General features: G+C 34.0%; 1 protein-coding gene across 1 annotated transcript; it reads left to right on the plus strand.

Annotated features, from left to right (window-relative positions):
* Positions 1-18,315: 18,315 nt before the first annotated feature.
* Positions 18,316-20,831, plus strand: LOC145134594 (putative serine/threonine-protein kinase PBL9). The gene is made up of 6 exons (XM_079069433.1): positions 18,316-18,779; positions 19,172-19,452; positions 19,544-19,679; positions 19,760-19,902; positions 19,991-20,114; positions 20,218-20,831. The coding sequence occupies exons 1-6, from the start codon at positions 18,728-18,730 to the stop codon at positions 20,649-20,651; spliced, it is 1,170 nt and encodes a 389-aa protein (XP_078925559.1). The 5' UTR covers positions 18,316-18,727; the 3' UTR covers positions 20,652-20,831.
* The last annotated feature ends 831 nt before the right edge of the window (positions 20,832-21,662 follow it).

Raw genomic sequence — 21,662 nt, forward strand, 5'->3', positions numbered from 1 at the left:
AATGACTCAAAGTCATTATGTTGAGAAAATTCTCAAACGGTTCAATTTTAGTGATTCTTCTCCTGTGAGCACTCCTATGGATTCAAGTGTGAAATTAATGCCTATCAATGGCATTCATATTTCATAATTGGAATATTCTAAAGCTATTGGTAGCTTTATGTATGCAATGACAAGTAGCAGACCTGATATTGCTTATGTAGTGGGAAAGTTGAGCAGGTATACTAGTAATCTTAGTGCTCAACATCGGCAAGCGATCAATAGAATGTTTAAGTATCTCAAGGGAACCATGGATTTTGGATTGAGTTACTTGGGAAGTCCTTTGGTCTTAGAAGGTCATTCGGATGCAAGTTGGATATCCAACATGGAAGACCATTCCTTAACAACTGGTTGTGTATTCTTGCTTGGGGGAGGTGCCATTTCCTGGGCTTCCAAGAAACAATCTTGCATTACGAACTCGACAATGGAATCTGAGTTGTTGCATTAGCTGCTGCTAGTAAAGAAGCATAATGGATAAGGAATTTAGTCTATGAGATTCCTTTGTAGTCAAAGCCGATATCACCTATATCTATCCTCTGTGATAATGCAATCGCTTTAGCTAAGGCATATAGCCAGGTTTATAATGGAAAGTCTAGACACTTAGGTGTTAGGCATAGTATAATTAGAGAACTAATCATGAATGGTGTGATTTCGGTAGAGTTGGTGAAATCACAACAAAATTTGGTAGATCACATGACTACAAGTCTAGCAAGAGACTTAGTGCAGATGTCTGTTATAGGGATGGGATTAAAGTCCATTTAATTCTGTAACGGCGAGACACCCAATTCCCTTCTAATATGACATTAGGAGTTGAATTCAATGTGGAAATCTCACACTTATAGATTGGCACACATGAATCATACATCCTAGGTATTTGATTCTACAAATTAGCCAGATCGAAGTTTAACTTCTTAATAATTCATTTGATAAAATGTATATGTAGATACATGAAGTAAAGGAATTACCTACGTGATTGTGAAGTATAGCCACATTTTCAAGAGGTTGGGGACTTGGCCTTGATACAATCATGAAAGGATTAAGACACACGACTTTATAATAGTGTCAAGTTGTATTTCATTAGAATGTTCAATAAACTAGTATGTATTTTACTTTCAGGTATTCAGTTGGGTTGAAGGGTTTAATTCTTAGAACACCCTGATTCTCAAGTATTTGAATTGTTTGATACTAAGATGGGAATTCAGTCGTTTCGATATTTTCATTTATGTTTAGGTTTGGTTTGTTTAGATAATGTTATGTTAGTTCATGGGTTACACTAAAATGGGGGATGATTGTTGGTGATTTTAGTGTCACCAGACATTTTATGTAATTGGAACTAATATGTGAGCTAAGGAGCTTATCATTTGTACTTTATATTATATGTTTGGAGTATGCAGAGTACATGCCTATATAAGATCGAATTATAAGCCAGTACGACAGAAAGGCGGGGGTTCAAGGGGGCCGCACCCCCTTGCAGGGTCCTAGGGGCAGCGCCCCTAGCGGGGTCCAAGGGGTCGAGCCCGTGGCAGTGGTCTAGGTGATTATGGCAAAATTGATAAATCTTATCAAATTTGGTAACCAGTGATTATGCCATTAAATTCATGATTCTTCTAACTAATATAGAAGACAGAAATCCTAATCTATCTAGTACAAATATGGTTCCTTAATTGAGTCGTGAAAGACCTTTCTCAGCTCTTCTTCTTCTATACGAACTCAGAACCTTCTGGCGATTTCGCTTGTGTTTCTATGCCTAGATACACAAGTGTCCTCTTGGATTATCCTTGGCTGGATTATCTGTAACTCATAAATAAGGTGGAAATATTAGTTCGAAAAGTGAACTTACACGATCCAAGAGAAATCCGGTTCTCCACCATCACCCTACTCAAATATCCTCCAACATAAGATCATGGTTGTGGAGCAGTACATGAGTAGTCAAGGTGCTACCTTCCTTTACATTGTTTGTGCATTTTGCCCAATTTTCATTGTTTTTTACTTTTAACTTGTTTTGTCGATACTTTTTCTTGCTAGTTATTACTTGCATCTATCTTTTCTATTTGTTTGTTAGCTCTATATGTTTGTGCTCTTTTTGATTTTCGATCTTATTTTTTGTTTAATTGCTTGTATATGTCTTTTTTTCCCTTTGTGAAACTCTACTCTCCTCTATGGGTTGTTGTTTCACTTATATGTGAATAAAGAAACTCTAGTTAAAAGTTTATCTCATGGACTAGGACTAAAGCCATGAACTACAAAATGATTATGTGGTACATATTCTCTTTTGTAATACTTCTTACAAACACAACACAAAACAAATCGTAGTGACTGAAATCAAAATATTTAATCGTAATTGCTACCAATAGGTAAAATAAACTAAGTGATGATAATAAAAAATGATAATGACTTAAAAGGGTAACGAACTTTCAACTTTGTTTATAACTAGTCACTAAATTTTTTTTCGTGCTTGATTTACACATGAATTATTTGAAATTGTTCATATTTTCCTCTTATGACGGGTTGTAACCGGTCATAAGGGTAAAATATGAACACTTTCAAATAATTTAAGGATAAATCAAGCACGAAAAAAAATTTAGTGATTAAATATAAACAAAGTTGAAAGTTCATTACCCTTCCAATTACCCTTTCAAGTCATTATCCCTTAAAAGTTCATTGTAGTTAAATGAAATAGTACGATAAGACAATAACATGTTATGCATCGAGTATCTGCAATGATATGATTACATGTTTACATATTAGCAGTTTCTTAAAATATACATTGAAACACATATGAACAAGCAAAGATTCATTAAATTTCTCATGTTTCGAATGGATAATTCATCGGATAAAAGGTATACCCGATGTTTATCAAGTAAACATTATTAAATATGTAATAACCATTGCGTATACTCGATCTGTCGTCTGCTTATGTATTCTCGTACTACTATCTTTAGTTATAAAATGAATTTTTGATTAAAAAATAGTACATTCTTCCTCAGAGAAAAAAATGTATCCATCAGACATCTAAGTAATTTAAGGAATATTTTTTTCTGAATGTACGACCGTTGTCAAATTTATTTATTTACTTTGGAGGTTTAGAAAAAAAAATCTATGGTTTTAGAATGTCGGTTAAGGTTGTTTTCAAAAAATAGAAAATTCAAAGTTTTAGTTGTTAAATTGTAAAACAAATGGTTAAACCGTAAAAAAAATCATCGTGTGATTAAATTTTATAAAAGTTTTATGGTTATATGGAAACCTTTTATGCCGGTTGCAAAGATTTTTTCTTTTGAAAAAAAATCAAAATATCAACGGCTAAATTAGAAAAAAAATATTTTATTTGTTAAAAAAAATAAAATAAAAACTACAATAATTTTTTAGAATTTATCCAGAAAATTAAAATAAACAAAAACTTGGAAGTTGTTCAATGTGAATGCATGTTTTGGTGGTTCGCGTATTTTCCGTTCTACGTTTTTCCTAGCGACCAAGAAAATTATATTTCTCAATTTTTAATTCTTTAAATTTCTTTGTATATTTGGTTTATAAGATTCTTATCATTATCATGTGTCTTTGTTGGCAAGAAATCACAAATAATTTATCACACGTATTCCCATCAATAAATCATAGGTACCAAAAAGCTTCTAACTCAGCCGTATCCGTCGTTGTCCTTCCTTCTTGAAATCGAGGGTTCAAGTCTCACAGTGGACATAGATGAAATAATTTAGGTGTGGTTTAGAACGTTTACCGTTTCAAAAAATAAATAAATAAATCACAAATTATTATGGGACTATTATATGGGTGAGCATTTGAACCGGTGAACTGGACCAGAGCCGGAACCGAAGTGTATTGGTTTTATGTAGTCGGACTGGTTTTCGGCTCTTGGATTTTCATTTTTTCGGTCCGGTTTTCGGTTCTTGGATTATGAGTTTATTGTTTAGAATAAAATAGAGAAGTATAATTTTATTTAGTGAGAGGAATTTTTTTTCTTGAACTTAAGTCGAGTTGATTAACAAGACATGGTGTTTATCATTCTTTGTCTTGGAAACTTATTGTTTTATGCTTTTAATAAAGGGTAAATGTCAATATAGCCTAACAAACTTGCGTGTTTTGGTTTAAAAGGTCCCTCATCTTATTTTTTTGCTTTCTAAGGGCATCAACTTGTGTTTTACCTGCTAATTTGGGTAAACAACCCATTATAACCGGTTAGATCTGCCAAATAGGTTAGAAAATGATGACATGTAACCTCATCAGCAACACTTGGAGCCTAGTAGACTTCTGCCTCGTCAGCAACTTTGGGGATTTATCTAAGCACTACTCTGACACTTTTTCTTACCTAAAAAAAAGATTTAATATTTTTTCTTCTATCCTTTTCAAAATTGGGAAATGGAAAAAGCTTAATTCCATTAACAATGGTGGTCTCTAATCACCACACCGTGTCCAGGTTTTGAAGCTTCTCGATTTCCGGAGGAACTTCACCGGAGAGACCACAGTTGGCAGCGTCGAGGCGAATGAGGCTTCATAAATTACCGATTTCTAGAGGAATACCACCGGTGTAACCATTGTAGTACCCAAGGTAGAGTTGTTGGAGGTTTGTTAAGTTTCCGAGTTCGGGAGGGATTGAGCCTGTGAGTTCGTTCGCAGGTGACACCGGACCAAGTACAGTGGCTGGTAGAAAGGTCCCAGGTGGAAAGGGAGGACCGAGGGTCGTCGGAGATGGCGAATTTGAGGGAAATTAGTGCTTGGTATTCCGGCAATCAGCCTGATTTGGCAGCGAATGATTTGGGAATGCACTGTAACAGCAGTAGGAGGAAGAGGAACCTCATCTTGTGGTCAATTTCTCTCACACACAATGGTTATTTCAGAGAAAGAAATGGGGAAGAAGAAGAAGAAGGGTGGGTGATGAATTAGGGAAGGAGTGCGAGTATGTCTCCGGCAGTGGCGGTGGTCGAATTCCCGATTCAGTTAGGGATTGACTCAACCGATTTATTAAATTGAAACGGTAGTCAGGTGGAGTGTTGGTAGTAGGATTAAAAGGAACGATGAACTTGAAGCAGGATTGAAGTTCAGCAGCAACTTGGGGGTCGGCGGATACAACCTGCTGAGGTGTGCCAAGGAGTGCGAGTATGTCTCCAGCGGTGGCGGTGGTCGCTGAGGGTTTCTTGGAGTTGACTTTCGGAATTAAGATGGAATGATAACGGGGGTTGGGGGTTGGAGGAGAGTAAGACGAAGAAGAAGCAGTGAGAGAGAAAGAGATGATAAATGCTATTTGGAGGGGAAGTGATGATAATGGCGATGGATACCACATGGTTGTTCTCCCCCAAATTCATGCTCTCCCGTTCATCTCATTTAACGATACATTCGGTGGCATCTGATTTGGCAAATGAGTTGACTTTTTTTAATGACGTGTACAAGATAACCAGCTGATTGGGAAAGGGGTGACCGGGTGACCCCTTCACTTTCTAGAAAATGGCCTTAAAAGCCGGTAAAAAGAGAATTCATGCCCTTAGAAATCCAAAAGATAACAATAAGGACCTTTTAAACCAAAATGGAAAAGTTTGTGGGACTACAGTGACATTTACCCTTTAATAAATTAGAAAACCCATGGAATTTATTTTTTATTAGTTATATTTTGAAAAACCCTAACATGTATTCAACCCCTTTTACAAGTATATCACCAATATTTGGATCTAAAACGTGGTATCATAGCGAGAGAAATCACGATTTCTTGATTCCTCTCACCAATCTGGTTTTCATAGCCGATGATAAGGGTGGGCAAGAAGGGCTTGTGCACATGACCCATTTTTTCACGAGCCCAAATGGTCTCAGTTTCGAGATCCGATGATAAGGGTCGATCATATGGTTGCTTTGGTAACAACACATACAGTTCGCTAGGGTTTGGCTGAGGCGGTGGCCCTGTGGGATTTCGAGATCCGAAATGGTCTCAGTTTCTTCATGCACAATTGACGACAGGTGGGTTCTTGTTAACTAGAAATATGTCCACCACAAGTGAAGTTGTTGCTGCTGCGGAATCTTGGCCACCGGTTGCAATCTTGCAGCATGCGATTGATGGGATCATAACTTTACGCACTGAATTGGTAATAAGATACATTTGTATGACTCTGTTAAGGCTACTGTGATCATACTTTGCATCATGATGTGATTTTAGTTTATGATTTGAGGTAAAAGTCACTTTGTTTTGGATAGTGGACTTAAATTCATACATAGCTTGTTATTGTTGTGAATTTTATCGAACAAACTAGAATCAATATACCTTCTGATGGGTGCCTTTATGGCAGTCATTGCAGTGGAGATCTAACTCGTGTGTATATCTAATTTTGACAATTAGTGGCTACATGGACTATACATTTTCGGTATATGATGATTATAAAGAGTTCAAAGCATATTCTTTTGTCATAGATAAGATATTTTGAGTCATTAGTTGATTAAAAATTATAAATATCAAAGTAAATTTTCTACTTCTTATTTCATAAATGGTTGATCAGTTGTTTTTTTTTAACCAACAAAAATAATTAATCAAAAGATGGTGATTAGTGTTTATGTTAAGGGTCTTTTTTTTCCGGTTGGTCCTAGACATTTGAATCCTCAAGACCGGTCATGCTGGTTTTGTTACCTATCATTTGAAGAAGCACATTGTTGTTATAAAAATATAAGAACTAAAAGCAGTAATTTTATTTACTTCACTAAAAAAAAGAAGTGTAATGGCAAATAGACACTATATATAATTCAACGATAATAAAAAATTAAAAAAAAAGTTGTTTCATAAAAATATATCCAAATAGATTTTTTTTAAACGACAAATATAATTTACTCCTAAACATAGTATATGGCATATCAAGAAATATGCATAAGTTGAACGTTATATTATAACATAAGTTGAACGTTATATTATAACATATAACCGTTCAAACCGGCTACAAATTATTTACTTATAACATTAGAAGAATGAATTAATTAAACCTAACAATAATAGACATTCTAAATGAAATAAGAATATTTTCTTTATTATTCTGCGAAATATGATGTTATTATAATAATTTCCAATTTTTTTTTCTATTAGAGACCTATATAATATAATTTTATGAAATTAAAGACATTGTTACAAATATTCATGGTTTAATCATTCTATTTCATTTCTACAAATGATAATCACTAAAGTTTAACGGTTTTTCTCTACTATTCATTTTGAAACATTATAACGGATTAAAGTTATCAAAATAGCAACAGGGATATTGATAAAACTAACAATGTTTTTAATTATATTAAATGAAAATAACCCATTTTTTGTTAAATGGCAAAATGACCAAAAAAAATATGGGAGGGGTTATTTCAGACTCGAGTCCGTCCCGTTAAAAATGATTACCGAAACAGTGGAATTGACCCCTACTTAAAGGAATTCTGAAAGGTGGCACCCACAACCTCTTTGGAATGACATTCCAAACTTACTGGATAAGTACAAAATGACAATCAATCCTGACTATTTTGTGATTTTACACGTAAGTCCTTGCTTACTTTACGTATTATTATGTTTTTTAAGGAGTAGGAACTTAAAAATCGAAGAGTGGATTGTTAAAATCATTTATGGATGGGAAGAACAAGTCCAAAATAAGTTTTTATTTTGAATCTCAAACCTTAGAAAGTTAATTATTTTTCACTAGTTATCATTTGATAACTTTGAAAACTAGTAATATGGTATAATTTGTTGTCTTTATCTAGACATTTCAAAAATTACTAACTGTTCTTTATATTTCAGAAAGCAAAGAACGTTTTGACATACAAAGAACAATTCAGGTTATGACTAACAATCCATAAAGAAATGGATTGCTCAGAACATACTCTAGAATGATTTCACAAAAAAAATTAATTTGAAATTAACTTGTATGGTTAGGTTTAATTTTCGAACGGTGTATATGAGACTTTTTTGTCCATGTCGTGCAACATACCTTAACCTTTGGTGCCATTATTCTTGGTAAGCTATAACATCAATTGACATGCAATGATTTTTTTTCGGCAGTCATGCTTTGGTGGGTGACTAGAGATACTCGCCGACGTTGAAGGGGAATCGTATCTCATGCATTACAATATTAACAAAGAAGTTGTTACAAACACACTAAACAAAGTGGATGGGATGTTCTTCGAGAGGGGCAAGTACCATTTCACTTTTGACATGAAGGAATTTTGTCTTATTACCAACTTGTAGTTTGGTGATTATTTCTGAATAATTTGTCTGATTACGAGTTCCGGTCATGGGTGTTTCTTATGTTTTTAGTAAACGATCCGGTTAGTTTGGAAAATGTAAATGTCATATTTGATAAATCTGTTGATAGGTTATTGGACGAGGATAGGGTTTGAGTGTGTTTGATGTACGTATTGGACAAGGAGTTTAATTTTCGAATGCCTCATCAGTCTATGAAGAAAGAGTTCTTAGCCATCGTATCTAGTCTCGATGAATTCAACAACTATCATGCCGGTTACAATTTTCATTTACTTCTTAATTGTCATTTCTTAATGTTTTGATTTTAATAATGAATCAATTTTGGTGACATGTATAGTCACTTGAAGACCGTATTTAGGAAACTTCACAATCATATCCATCATGTCAAAGTAAAAATAAAGAAATCTACTTAATTTGACTACAAGTTTATATATGCTTTTAAAGTCATGTAACTTATTTTGAAGTTATATTTTTAACTCTTTCTATTTGCTAATATTGTGATAGGAAAATTTAATAGATCTCGATTTTGGAGACATTTCTTATTACCCATACATTTGGTACTTGAAAACCAAATGTTATCCTCGTGCTATTGGATGGTCGAAGCTTAGACAATTATAGGGGCTTGATTGCATGGTGGCCCATAATGTTCATTTTGATATGATTATTTATTTATAAATTCTATTTATACTTTTTCATATATATATATATATATATATATATATATATATATATATATATATATATATATATATATATATATATATATCTGTGTGTGTGTTGTTAACAAATTATTTGAAATTTCATTAGGAAGATAATACACAGGCGACAACCGAAATCAGGGGAAGAGCATGTTTAGTGGTGGTCTTATGTTGTTGCATCGATTGATCAATGATAATTTACTTCTATCACCATGTGGCAGGACACCATCTCCGACATACTCCTTACGAAAATCACATCATTTTTCTTGTTAGATTTCACATTAACTTTTTTCCGCCACCCAAGCAAATGCGACGAGGTCCCGACATAGGCATATCACCATCACAATGAAAATCACCACCACATACTAGACCATCATATACTTTATCCTAGGAGCATAGGAATAATATAAGGAGCACATCATATTGGAGTTGGAGAAGGTACTTGAGGAAGGTCATAAGCAGTTGTTATTCGCTCGTGGTATTGGAGTAGTACAACATATACACATGTCACATATTGAGGTTGTGTTAGGGATATCAGTAGACCCTATAAAGGAGGTACAACATGGATGTTATGTATGGTGATTCCCCCCCCCCCCCTCCCCCAACAATTGTTTGTCGTACATCCATTAATCAGGGTACCACACATGATTTGGGTTTGTCCCAAGGTGTAGAGGTATATATATAATTTTATGCGGTATACCCGTTATTCAACATTTAATAATTACTAAAGCATTACATCTTTCAGGTTTATGACAATGTACATATTCGACTTACCATACGCCACCATTAACACTTAGGCATACGCAACAACGAACACACCTTTCAATTTTGTTGAAGCCTCATACGTACAAATGAAGAATAAAGGTGTTATCCATATATGCCTGCCCCTTTGGACGATTAAAGTACAATAATATTGACACTATATATCATAAGAGTGATCATACGACATTGTTAGATCACATTTATATCATCTCTTGGGTGTTGATGAATTTTTGGATGCTTATATATAGGGACATTGATAGTGCTTGGGGGTGTAGAGTTACGATCGTTCACTTAGTATGTGCGGTAGTTCCTAGGGTAGGAATTATTCCTGAAAGATAGCATATTGGTTTACGACTATACAAGCCCATACCACACTGTCTTACTAACTATCTAGTACTAGGGTAGCAAAGATCAATGTTACCCCCTTGAGAGATTCACACTTACACTTGTGAAGGCTATTGATGTAACAGTCCAACTAAAGAGGTGGATTATGGGGTTTCATATGTTGGTTCTTTGAGATGTTGATCTATGGTAACTTTGTGAGCATTGAGGGTTTCACTACCGAATTGGTTGATGCATATGGTATGCGATTTGCACAGATAAAATGTGGAACATGTAGCAATTAGCGGTTCATTTAGACATTGTATTTTATTATGTTAAACATATGTGAATATTTGATTTTAGTTTATTATTTTTGGATGATGTGGAATACATGAGTTGCTTTTACTTATGATAATACAATTAAATTTGTTTAACTAAACCACATTGCTACTATCAACCAGTGGCAAAGCTACATGGGGGTTGGGGTAATACAACATCCCCACAAAAATTGTTTTACATATATAAAAGAAATTATTTGTAAACAAACTCTATGTTATTATACCCCCCAACTAAAGGGATTATATCATGTTTTTAATGTTTGTAATAGAATAACTAAAGCAAGTGTAGAGAGAATAATGTAACATCCCAAAATACTGATAATTTTTTTTTTATTTTGAAGTCATCAAATCCATACATCAATTGTTCCAAAATAAAGCATGATATAAATGTATCTAAAAAATCAGAGTAAAACAATAGTCATCAAAGCGGAAAATCATACGGGGGAGCGCGATGCAGTCAATTCGGGCCCTTCCCTTTAGAATTGGAAGTATCTGGAAATGTTAAACCACAAAACCGTAAGCACAAAGCTTAGTGAGTTCCCCAAAATACCACATACCATACAAAAATGGGCCCAACCCAATATACATACAAATAGGTCCATACCAACATGCAAATGGGCCCAGCCCAACATACATATAAATGGGCCCAGCCCAACTTGCAAATGGGCCCAATCCAACATACATACTAATGGGCCCATCCCAACATAGATACAAATGGGCCCAACCCAACATGCAAATCAGCCTAGCCCAACATACAAATGGGTCAGCCTAACATATATATGCAAGAGTCACAAAGACAGCTAACATTATACATAGTATACTGAGAATACTCACCTCAATCTGAAGATAGGCAAATCTCGCACTCGAGTTTTTGATACTAGAACTCCTCACACTAATCATATACACAATAAGACCCTAACCAGAAATTAAGATAATAATCCATACTTAAGGGTGTTGGTTCAAAGCTACTCTCATTGGGGTAAAAGACCATTTTACCCTTCCACGGCTAGAACCCACTCCATTTGACCAATAATCTATTTTGTCAAAAATTAACCTTCGGGTGCTACGCCCAACGTAACACCATGCTCTATGCTCAGAGAAGAGCCTCAGATGGAAATACGGGGAATTTCAGGCTACACTAAGCGTAGCTAAGATTACGCCCAATGTAATACGCTGATTTACCAACTTATTATTAAGCTCTTAATATACAAAGACCGACCATCAAATCCTCAGATCTGGATCTAATGAACGTCCTCATGGGTAAAGTCTCTAACTTTACACATTTTCATGGCTAAAAAGAGCAAAAGACGAAACCCTAAGTTTATAAAACATTCTAATGCTCAAGAGCTCATGCATGGATGGATGAGAGTGACCAAGCTCCTATTTTTATGACTCTACAAGCTCAAAAACGTCTAGAAATGATACTCATAAGGTCTGGAGTAGGTCATACCCATTAAGACCAAAGTTATGGGACAATAATCATAAAACTCGAGGGACAACTCGATCTAGAATAAAGGAAGATCAAGATGAAAAATTTATACCTCCTGGAGATGGTTGATGAAATGCAACGTCTGGATCTACAAAGTTTGGAGCTCCCAAATGCTTCTCCAATGGAATCTTGCTTCATGAACGCACACCAAAAACACTATAAGGGTGGAGGCCGAGCATGAAGAGGGTGAAGGTTGAGCATGAAAAGGCCCTCAAGGAGTTAGAGCCTTTAAATAGGGCTCATAATCCCTCAATTACGGTTTTGATGTTACGCTCCTACGCTCAGCGTAAATTTCTATACACTCATTGTAGGACATTAAACCCACGCATGGAATCCTTTACCTACGCCCAACGTAGGAGGTTATCCTAAGCTCATAGTATGGCACCTAAAATGCACAAATGGCAAAATAAAACATTAAGAATTATACCTAAGTATACGAGTGTTACAAATAAGTTGCGGAATAGCATGGATGATCAAGTTTTAAATGATTGTTTAGTTACTTTTATTGAGAAATATGTGCTTTTACAAGTTCTTGATGAAAATATTGATCAATTTCAAGTCATGACGAGTAAGTAGATTCAATTGTAACTTTTGATTAATTATATATATATATATATATATATATATATATATATATATATATATATATATTATATATATATATATATATATATATATATATATATATATATATATATACGATTTTAAATATTAAGAAACTGTAACATCCAAATTTCCAAACCAAAATTTTCATTTTTAAATTCATATAAAAACATTGTTTATAAAAATCATTTCAAGAAAATCACAAATGTCAATACAGATCATCATCAAAATATCAGAGTGTCCCAAAATATCCGGAATCATAAACTGCAGGCGAATGTGTACAATCAAGCCTTCGTCTGCATGAGATCCTCAAAAGTACCTGAAACACATTTAATCAACAATTGTAAACACGAAGCTTAGCGAGTTCACCAAAATACCACATACATCATAACACAAAATAAATAGCTTTGAGTTATCTACAACCCTGAAGACTACTCAAAGTCTCAGTGGGCAAACAACAAGCCCTGAGGGTTATTAGCAACCCTGGAGACTACCCGAAGTCTCGACACACATGGTAACGCATATCATGGTAATAGCACATAAACCCATCTGGTCATCACATATATAAACATATATATCCACACAGGTAAGAATAGTGAGGAGACTCACCTTGCACAGATGACTGATAGAATTCACACCCGAACTATCGGAACAAGACTCTGCCTAAACTTACACCAGTTAACCCTAATTAATAATTTATGTAAATTTTCCATACTCCACTAATCCCAAGATATGCCTAATCCACATTTAGGGAAAAAGACCGTTTTTCCCCTAAAAAATCTCACAAATCCACCTAAGTCATAGTTAGCCTAAAAGTCTAAGAAAGTCAACATGCATCCGTACATGTGGCGTACTTAGCTCTATGTTGGGCGTAGAGCGCTCGGCTAGAAAGGATCAGACTCGCAACTGGCTATGCTGGACGTAGCCAGGATTACGCTCGGCGTATGCAGCTGATCCCAAAACTCCTTTTTTTAAGGTCTTCATCATTAAGACACTCCAATCTCATATCTGACCCTAAAAAGACGTCCTAGTCCATGAAGTCTCTGACTTTATGCCTTTGCATGGCTAAAGAGAGCTTAATACCAAAACCCTAACTTCTAACACCACCAAAAGCTCCAAAACACATGCATGGAAGAAAGGAAAGGACCAAGCTAACATTTTATGACTCTAAGCACCCTAAAACGTCTGAAAGGACAACTTATATGCTCTATAGTATTCCATACTCACCAAGATTAAGGTTTTGGGACAAAAGAACACAAATCCAAGCCTAAACAAGATCTAGGAAAATAAGCTCCAAGGTATGAACTTTATACCTTCAAAAGTTGAAACAAAGAGATGTAGATTCTGGATCCAAAGGCTTGAATGCACCACCACTTATTGAATGATCTTCCTTCACTACCAAGAACACTCAAGGATCACTCTCAAGCTCCAAATCTCACTCACAAGGGATAGGATTTCAATTTTAGGGTCTAGAGGAATGTATGCTGGTCATAAGGAGGTACAAGGGGGATTAAGATGTTTAAATAGGGGACACAACCCTAAAAATTTAGGGTTTAGGGATTGCACGAGTACGCCCGGCGTACCCACATGTAAGCCCAACGTACTCCTCCTCCGTCAAGACTTTAATGTTGACCCACACCCGACGTAGATCCTGGTACGCCTAGTGAAAGGGGAAAAATGTAATAATTTAAAATACTAAGGGTTGAAAAGGAAATACCTGACAACGGGTGTTACAAAAACTCTTTACATTTACTATTCTAAGTTTTGAAAATGTTTGTACCCCCTTATCAAATCTTATGGCTCTACCACTACTATCAACTAAGTCTTGAGCGAAACATAATAACATAAAAGTAACATTTATACTTATCAATTAATAGAAATGATCATTTAAAAAGGATCATACGTACAAAAAAACAACTATATTGTTTTTTTATGAACCAAAATTCAGGATAAATTGCTTTTTCTTGAACTGAAATTCAGGATAGCTTAGACGAGAATTTTTTTTTCTCATTTTTAACCAATGCTTTCACTCCAACCATTTTGTAACACTTGACTTTTTAACACAAGATACACCCAAAAATTTCCACTTATTATTTATAAAAACACATTGGTGTATACTTACATTACGAATCCAGTACAAGTAGTTATCATCAGGATCAGTTCAAAGAAATTAAAATACAATGATATGAGTCTGGTATCACTATCTCTCTTCTTTCATCCTTACTGCTTAAATAAATTTTACCTGCAAAATACACATGACGAAAGGATACGCTACAAAGAAATTATACAATGATATGAGTCTGGTATCACTATCTCTCTCTGTATACACATTCTCTTTCTCTATTATTCTCACTACTCATTTTCTATACAAATTATATTTCTTTCTCTTTACTCTCTCTATCCCACTACCTATACTTATACTTTGTCTTTTTTATCTCTATACTCATGTTCTATATCATATTCTATTCTCTTTCTGTCTCTATACACTTGCTCTATCTCTCTCTCTCTCTCTCTCTATATATATATATATATATATATATATATATACATATATAGACACACACACACACTAGTTGTGAGACCCGTATGCTATACGGGTTGTTAAAATAAATTGTTAAATACCAATGATTAAACAGGAAGTTTATTTGAATTTGAAATTTGAAATAAATGAAAATTATGAGAAAAAAATAAAATAAAAAATAAAAAAACATTCAAAAATAAAATAAATTAAAACTATTTGTTTAGTTGTCAGACCCGTATACTAAACGTGTTAATTATGAAAAAACTATTAAATATAAAAGTTTAAACTATAAATTTATTTGAAATTGAAATTGAAATTGAAAATTTCAAACTTGAAATTAATATACTAATTATGGTACATTTAATTTATGGAAATTATTAATGTTATATTGAAAAATGAAAAATTAAGTAAAATGACAAGTGGAAAATAAATATCTCAAAATTATCATTAAATGACATGTGACCAATTGAATGAGAGAAGGACATGCGACGGAATGAGTTTTATATATATATATATATATATATATATATATATATATATATATATATATATATATATATATATATATATATATATATAGGGTTAGGTTATTGTGTTCTAACTATCTATTGTGTGCATGTAGGATTGATTGTGGACCAATCATTTTAGTTATTTTAAGAAAAAATAATTAATGCATGTTACATGTTGAAGATATAATGAGTATTAATTAAATCTTCAGCATTTAATATACATTAATTATTTTTCATAAAATAACTAAAATGATTGGTCCACAATCAATTATACATGCACACATATATATATATATATATATATATATATATATATATATATATATATATATATATATAGGGTTAGGTTATTATGTTCTAACTATCTATTGTGTGCATGTAGGATTTATTGTGGATCAATTATTTTTGTTATTTTAAAAAAGTAATTAATGCATATTACATGTTAAAGATATAATGAGTATTAATGAAATTTTCAGCATTTAATATGCATTAATTACTTTCTTAAAATAACTAAAATGATTGGTCCACAATCAATCTTACATGCATACAATAGATAATAAAAACATTTGAACCTAACTTTATATATATATATATATATATATATATATATATATACCCCTCTCTCTCTCTCTCTAACTCTCTATCTCTTTCTCTCTATCCTTTTATCGATATATATTCCCCCTCTCCCTACATCTCTTTTTACTTACACTCGTTATATCTCTATAAATCCCAATTATACTAGCTCATTAACTCATATAACAATACTCTATTATGTGTCTTGATAATACTCGCTCCTTAACTACTACCGTAATATACAATTATATATCTTAGCCATAATCACTCATTAACACATCATGCTATAGTCTATTTCATATCTCGACTACACACACTAAAATTGTAATATTGTGCTATGCATGTCAATTATACTCGTTTGTTTACTCGGATGGTAATAAAATACTATAACTTCCAATTACTCTATTTAATGACTCGTATAGCATTAGACAACTATCATTCTCAATTATCACAAATTCTCAACTCATACGATATTAATAACTAACAATTAAGATACCATACTCTATTCTGAACATACACAATAATTATCACATATGTAGATAATAACTATCTAGAGAAAGATAAGGTTAGTTAGAGAAAGATAAGGTTACTCACTTGGTTAGTTAGTGAAGACTGACTATTATTATGGCTTCCACCCCAACGCTGTTTTCCAATTCATTATTTGTATAACCCTGTTTGGACAATATATCAAGTTCATTAGAACTCGTTTAATCTCATCACTATATATACCGCAATGATCAATTACCTGATCACTAACCAAACTCGGTAACTATTTGTCACTAAACTAGTCATGTTTTCAAATACAATTCACTAACGACTTAATCTCGCAAGCCGTTAACTCAATCGACAAATCTCAGTAAATTAGGGAATTTAACCCATAATGACCAAACTAACATTTAACAATTCACCGGGTTTGTTATAGCACCTTATCACGAAATCCCATAACGCATTCTCGGGTCTAACAACCCTATACAAAATATCACATAAATGTATTACATAAAAAGGGGATAAAATATACCTTCGTTAACCCCGTAATTCAACCCTCGTATCCCCTACACTAGTACGATATTATGGTATCAATTCTCTGGAAACACCTCCTGAGCCTCTGCCCCGATCGAATGCGCAAAACTCTCCAAATATCACAAATGGCTCGTATATATACTCGGTCACACCACGCCGTGGTGACCTGAGATTTGACCGTTTGACGTTGACTTTCTCAAAATAGCAACATACTTTCACCTCAACTTCAAACGACCATACCTTCCTCATATGAACTCCGTTTTCGATATCTTTATATCGACGAAATCGTATCAGAGTAATCTATTACTTTCTTTATCTTATTCTTGCCCGTTCTCACACATTAATACCTATTATGAAAATAGGTGTTACATATTTTCTAACAAATCTTCCAAAACTCATACTCTATAATGTCAACGTTATGTTCGACTTTTTTATCCAACGTTCAGTAGTTTGGATTTCCTTTTTGTGTCCACTATCCGATTTTTCTTGTCTTCAATAACTCATAGCTTATCCTTTCTTTGTTGGCTGACTCGCTTAGATTTCAGTTTTAGTTCTTCGTACTCGACTTGTCTGACATCTACTATCTTTATCGTAGATTCAAAGATGCTTCAAGCATTTAGCTCATTGTTGGAGGTTGAAGAACAACTAGAGCTGGGAATGAATTTTGACAAATCGAAAGAGATGTTTAGATAATTACGTACCGTTTTTGCTATGAAATATGTTCTGAATCGATATTGGTTTAGATAGATTTTAAATATGTAGACTTGTATGCAATCTGATGAATTTGACTAGTATGTTGGATAATAAGTCGTGGGTGAAAATAAAAAGGTAAGTGAGAAATCTAATCGATTTAAACGTTAGGTAAGATAATAAAATGGAAATTGGAGTTTCCATAATGATAATGTAAAATTTCCATAATAGGAATTCCGGAATCCAGAGTTTAATAATTTAAGAATAAAAACATCAATAACTATAAGATAAAAAAAAAAAAAAATAGTTGTTTTCGGGATAATTTAAAATAACGAAAATCGTTATTATTTTTTTTAAGAAACAAAACAAAATGGTTTAAAATATTGCGAGAATCTAATGAGGCTGTTGACCCTTTGACTGTGTCATGTTCTTGGTTTTATGAAAAATTATTAGAGAAGCCACCCATAAGCAATATTTAATTCAATTATTAAACCCATGACTGGATTCCTCCACTCTCGCCTTTACTGCTGGTTTTCCATGAATAAAGACAAAAAAGCAAGGTTAATTATGGACGAAGGTGGTGTAGAAAAATGGTTATGGAGATTGGAGGGTGAGAAGCAAGTTGCAGTGAGGAGAGAATTAATGGCGACAAGTCAAGCCTTTTCTCTTTGCCTTTTCTCCTCGTGAAACCAAGTGCTCACACGTACACACTTCAACTATTCAACACACACTCACATCACATACGTATTTTTATATGTATTTTCAACACGTCTTCCCGTTCACACCCTCCAACTGTTTGATTTAATGTCCCAGTGAGTTCTTAATTTTCTATCACTTTTATTACTGCTCTCTCTCTCTCTCTCTCTCTCTCTCTCTCTAAGGAGAAGGGTGAGACTCCATTCAGTGTTTTGAATCGAGAAGAAAGAAGAAGATCAATATCTGGATCAAGATGGGTTCTTGTTTCAGTGTTGGATTGAAAATTGAAAGTTCACGTTTAGATGGTGAGTATATCGTATTCATATCATCTGCTTGTGATTTTAAACGCTGTTGTAACTTGTATATGTTTCGTGATGAAATTTTATATGTTTGTCTACAAGAACTCATACTTCTCATTTCATTTTCTTATCGATAATTTGTGACGAATTGTGTAAATATAAATATAAAACATAATAAAGTTGAATTTCTTCACAGTTTGATTAGAATTTTTCCAAGTTTAGATGTGTACTATATTTAGCATTAAATCAAACTTCAAACATGTGAAGGTGTGAATGATTCATTTTCTGTGATAGATCATAGTATCCAACTGCATAAAATTAAGCAGTACAGAGGGTAACATGGTCTTTTTGATAATAAAGGGTAGTATGGTCTTTTTGATGTGTTTAAACTTCAACAGGTAAAGTTACATCTGCATCAGTACCTCCAAGCCCTCGGAGCCCTAGAAGTCAAACAGAAATCTTACAATCGGGAAATTTAAAGCCTTTTAGCTTCAATGTACTTAAATTGGCTACAAGAAATTTCCGACCCGATAGTGTTCTTGGAGAAGGTGGATTCGGGTCGGTTTTCAAAGGATGGATCGATGAACAATCACTTACAGCCGCCAAACCTGGAACTGGAACTGTCATTGCTGTCAAGAGATTAAATCAAGAAGGTCTTCAAGGTCACCAAGAATGGCTGGTATGTTCCTATGCACAAATTCATTCTCGAATCTTCTTTATTTAACTCAATGAATTACAACTCATAATTTATTTTTTTGATCATGTTGCAGGCAGAAATTAATTATTTAGGGATGTTAAACCATCAAAATCTTGTGAAATTAATCGGTTACTGTTTAGAAGATGATCACAGACTGTTGGTATACGAGTTCATGCCTCGAGGGAGCTTGGAAAATCATCTTTTCAGAAGTAAGTTTTTTGCCATTATTGATCCAAATTTGGCAAAGTCTCCATCATTATTGAATCTTATGATCTGTTTATTATAACAGGAAGTTCTTACTTTCAACCTCTCTCATGGACCCTACGAATTAAGGTCGCTTTAGGTGCTGCGAAAGGGCTTGCTTACCTTCATAGCCCGGAAGCGAAAGTGATATATCGTGATTTCAAATCTTCAAATATCCTCATCGATTCTGTATGTTTCTCTCAAATTCATGTTTTCCATTTGATCTGATCATCTTCTACTCCATCATTGACGAATTTATCTTCAATAAACTCAACAGAATTACAATGCGAAACTTTCTGATTTCGGATTGGCAAAAGACGGACCGGTGGACGGAAAAAGTCATGTTTCTACGAGAGTTATGGGAACTTACGGATACGCAGCTCCGGAGTACATGGCGACAGGTAAACTTCTTCGACTCCGAATCAATTGGACTGGATTTAGCCCTAATCGCCGAATTGATCTAACTTTTTTTTTTTTTTTTGTAAATTGATGCGTATTTTGAAGGTCATTTAACGGCGAGAAGTGATATATACAGTTTTGGGGTGGTGCTGCTGGAGATTTTGACGGGGAGGCGGTGCATCGACAAAAACCGTCCCTCCGGCGAGCAAATTCTGGTGGAGTTTGTTAAACCTTATTTATCGAGCAAACGACGGATTCTTCATATTATGGACCCGCGTCTCGGTGGACAGTACTCGCCGACGGTGGCGATGAGGGCGGCGATTCTGGCGATGAAATGTCTCTTGAAAGAACCGAAGCACCGGCCGAGTGCTGATGAGTTGGTGAAATCGTTGGAGCAGCTTCAGGATTTGCAGAAGGCGGCGGATAGTTCGAGAAAGGAACCGGTTCGGAAACAGGGTGATAGAAAACCGGATTCGTATCCGAGACCTGTTGGGTCGAGTTCGGGTGTGGGTGTGGGGTCAATTAGTGGAAAGAGTTGAGAAAGCGGCGGTAAAGGATTTGGGTGTACAGTTTTGACTTGTAATCTTGTATGTTGTGCTTTTGAAAGAGTGTTTGATTTTTTTATTTTTTTTATGAAAGCACAATGTAAAGGAATGATGACATTTATTTGTACGTGTTCTATTTCTACCCATTTATATGAAATTAGTCGTTTTTAGTTATCTGTTGTGGTCAATAAGCATTAGATAATCTTTTGAGAAAATTATTAAATTAGCCATAATTCCTAATTATTTTAGCAAAAAAAAAATGCACGTATCTCATGATAACCATTAAAATCTTAGGTTTCTTAAAAAATCCTATGGTCAACATAACCAAAAGAAATTTACTACATTTTTCGGAAAATAGGCTATTGTTTTATGGGTCTCCTACTCTTTCAGAGCTCGTTGGTCCATAATATATAAAGTTTTATTTTTTAGATTAGGTTTATGTAATTTTCAAGTAAGTTCGACTACTATATTTTTTCAATGAAGCCTTCAAAGAACAACCATGTATCTTTTGATTCTTGCTGTAATTTTAGCGTATTCTTGATTACGACTAGCTTTTATACATATAGTCTTTTTTTAGGTTTCATACGAAACCTACGGTGTACAAGTAGACAATGCATAGATTGTGCATCAAATGCTTGTATACCGTATGTTCCTTGATGAAACCATAGATTTTTCAAAAACTATTCTTTGGGAGACTGTAAACATTAGAAAGTAAACCATAGGTTTTTTAAAATCTACGGTTTTGATTTCGAAAATGAAAAAAAAAAAATTATATAGATGTCATTGAAACCATAGGTTTTAGGCGAAAGAGTAGACGAATTAGGAAACCTACGGTTTTAGTGGTTATTATGGGATAAATGCTAATTTTTGGCTAAAAATAGATAAGTAATTAAGGATTATGGTTAGTTTAGTATTTTTCTCTAATCTTTTAGGTTAAATGAATTAAGTTGTTCCGGTGATTGTTTAATCCGTATATAGGTATGGTATCGGTGTTATGTATCAGTT

This window comes from Lactuca virosa, chromosome 8 (assembly GCF_052849685.1).
Source record: "Lactuca virosa cultivar CGN04683 chromosome 8, Lactuca_virosa_CGN04683_v6, whole genome shotgun sequence".
Lineage (NCBI taxonomy): Eukaryota > Viridiplantae > Streptophyta > Magnoliopsida > Asterales > Asteraceae > Lactuca > Lactuca virosa.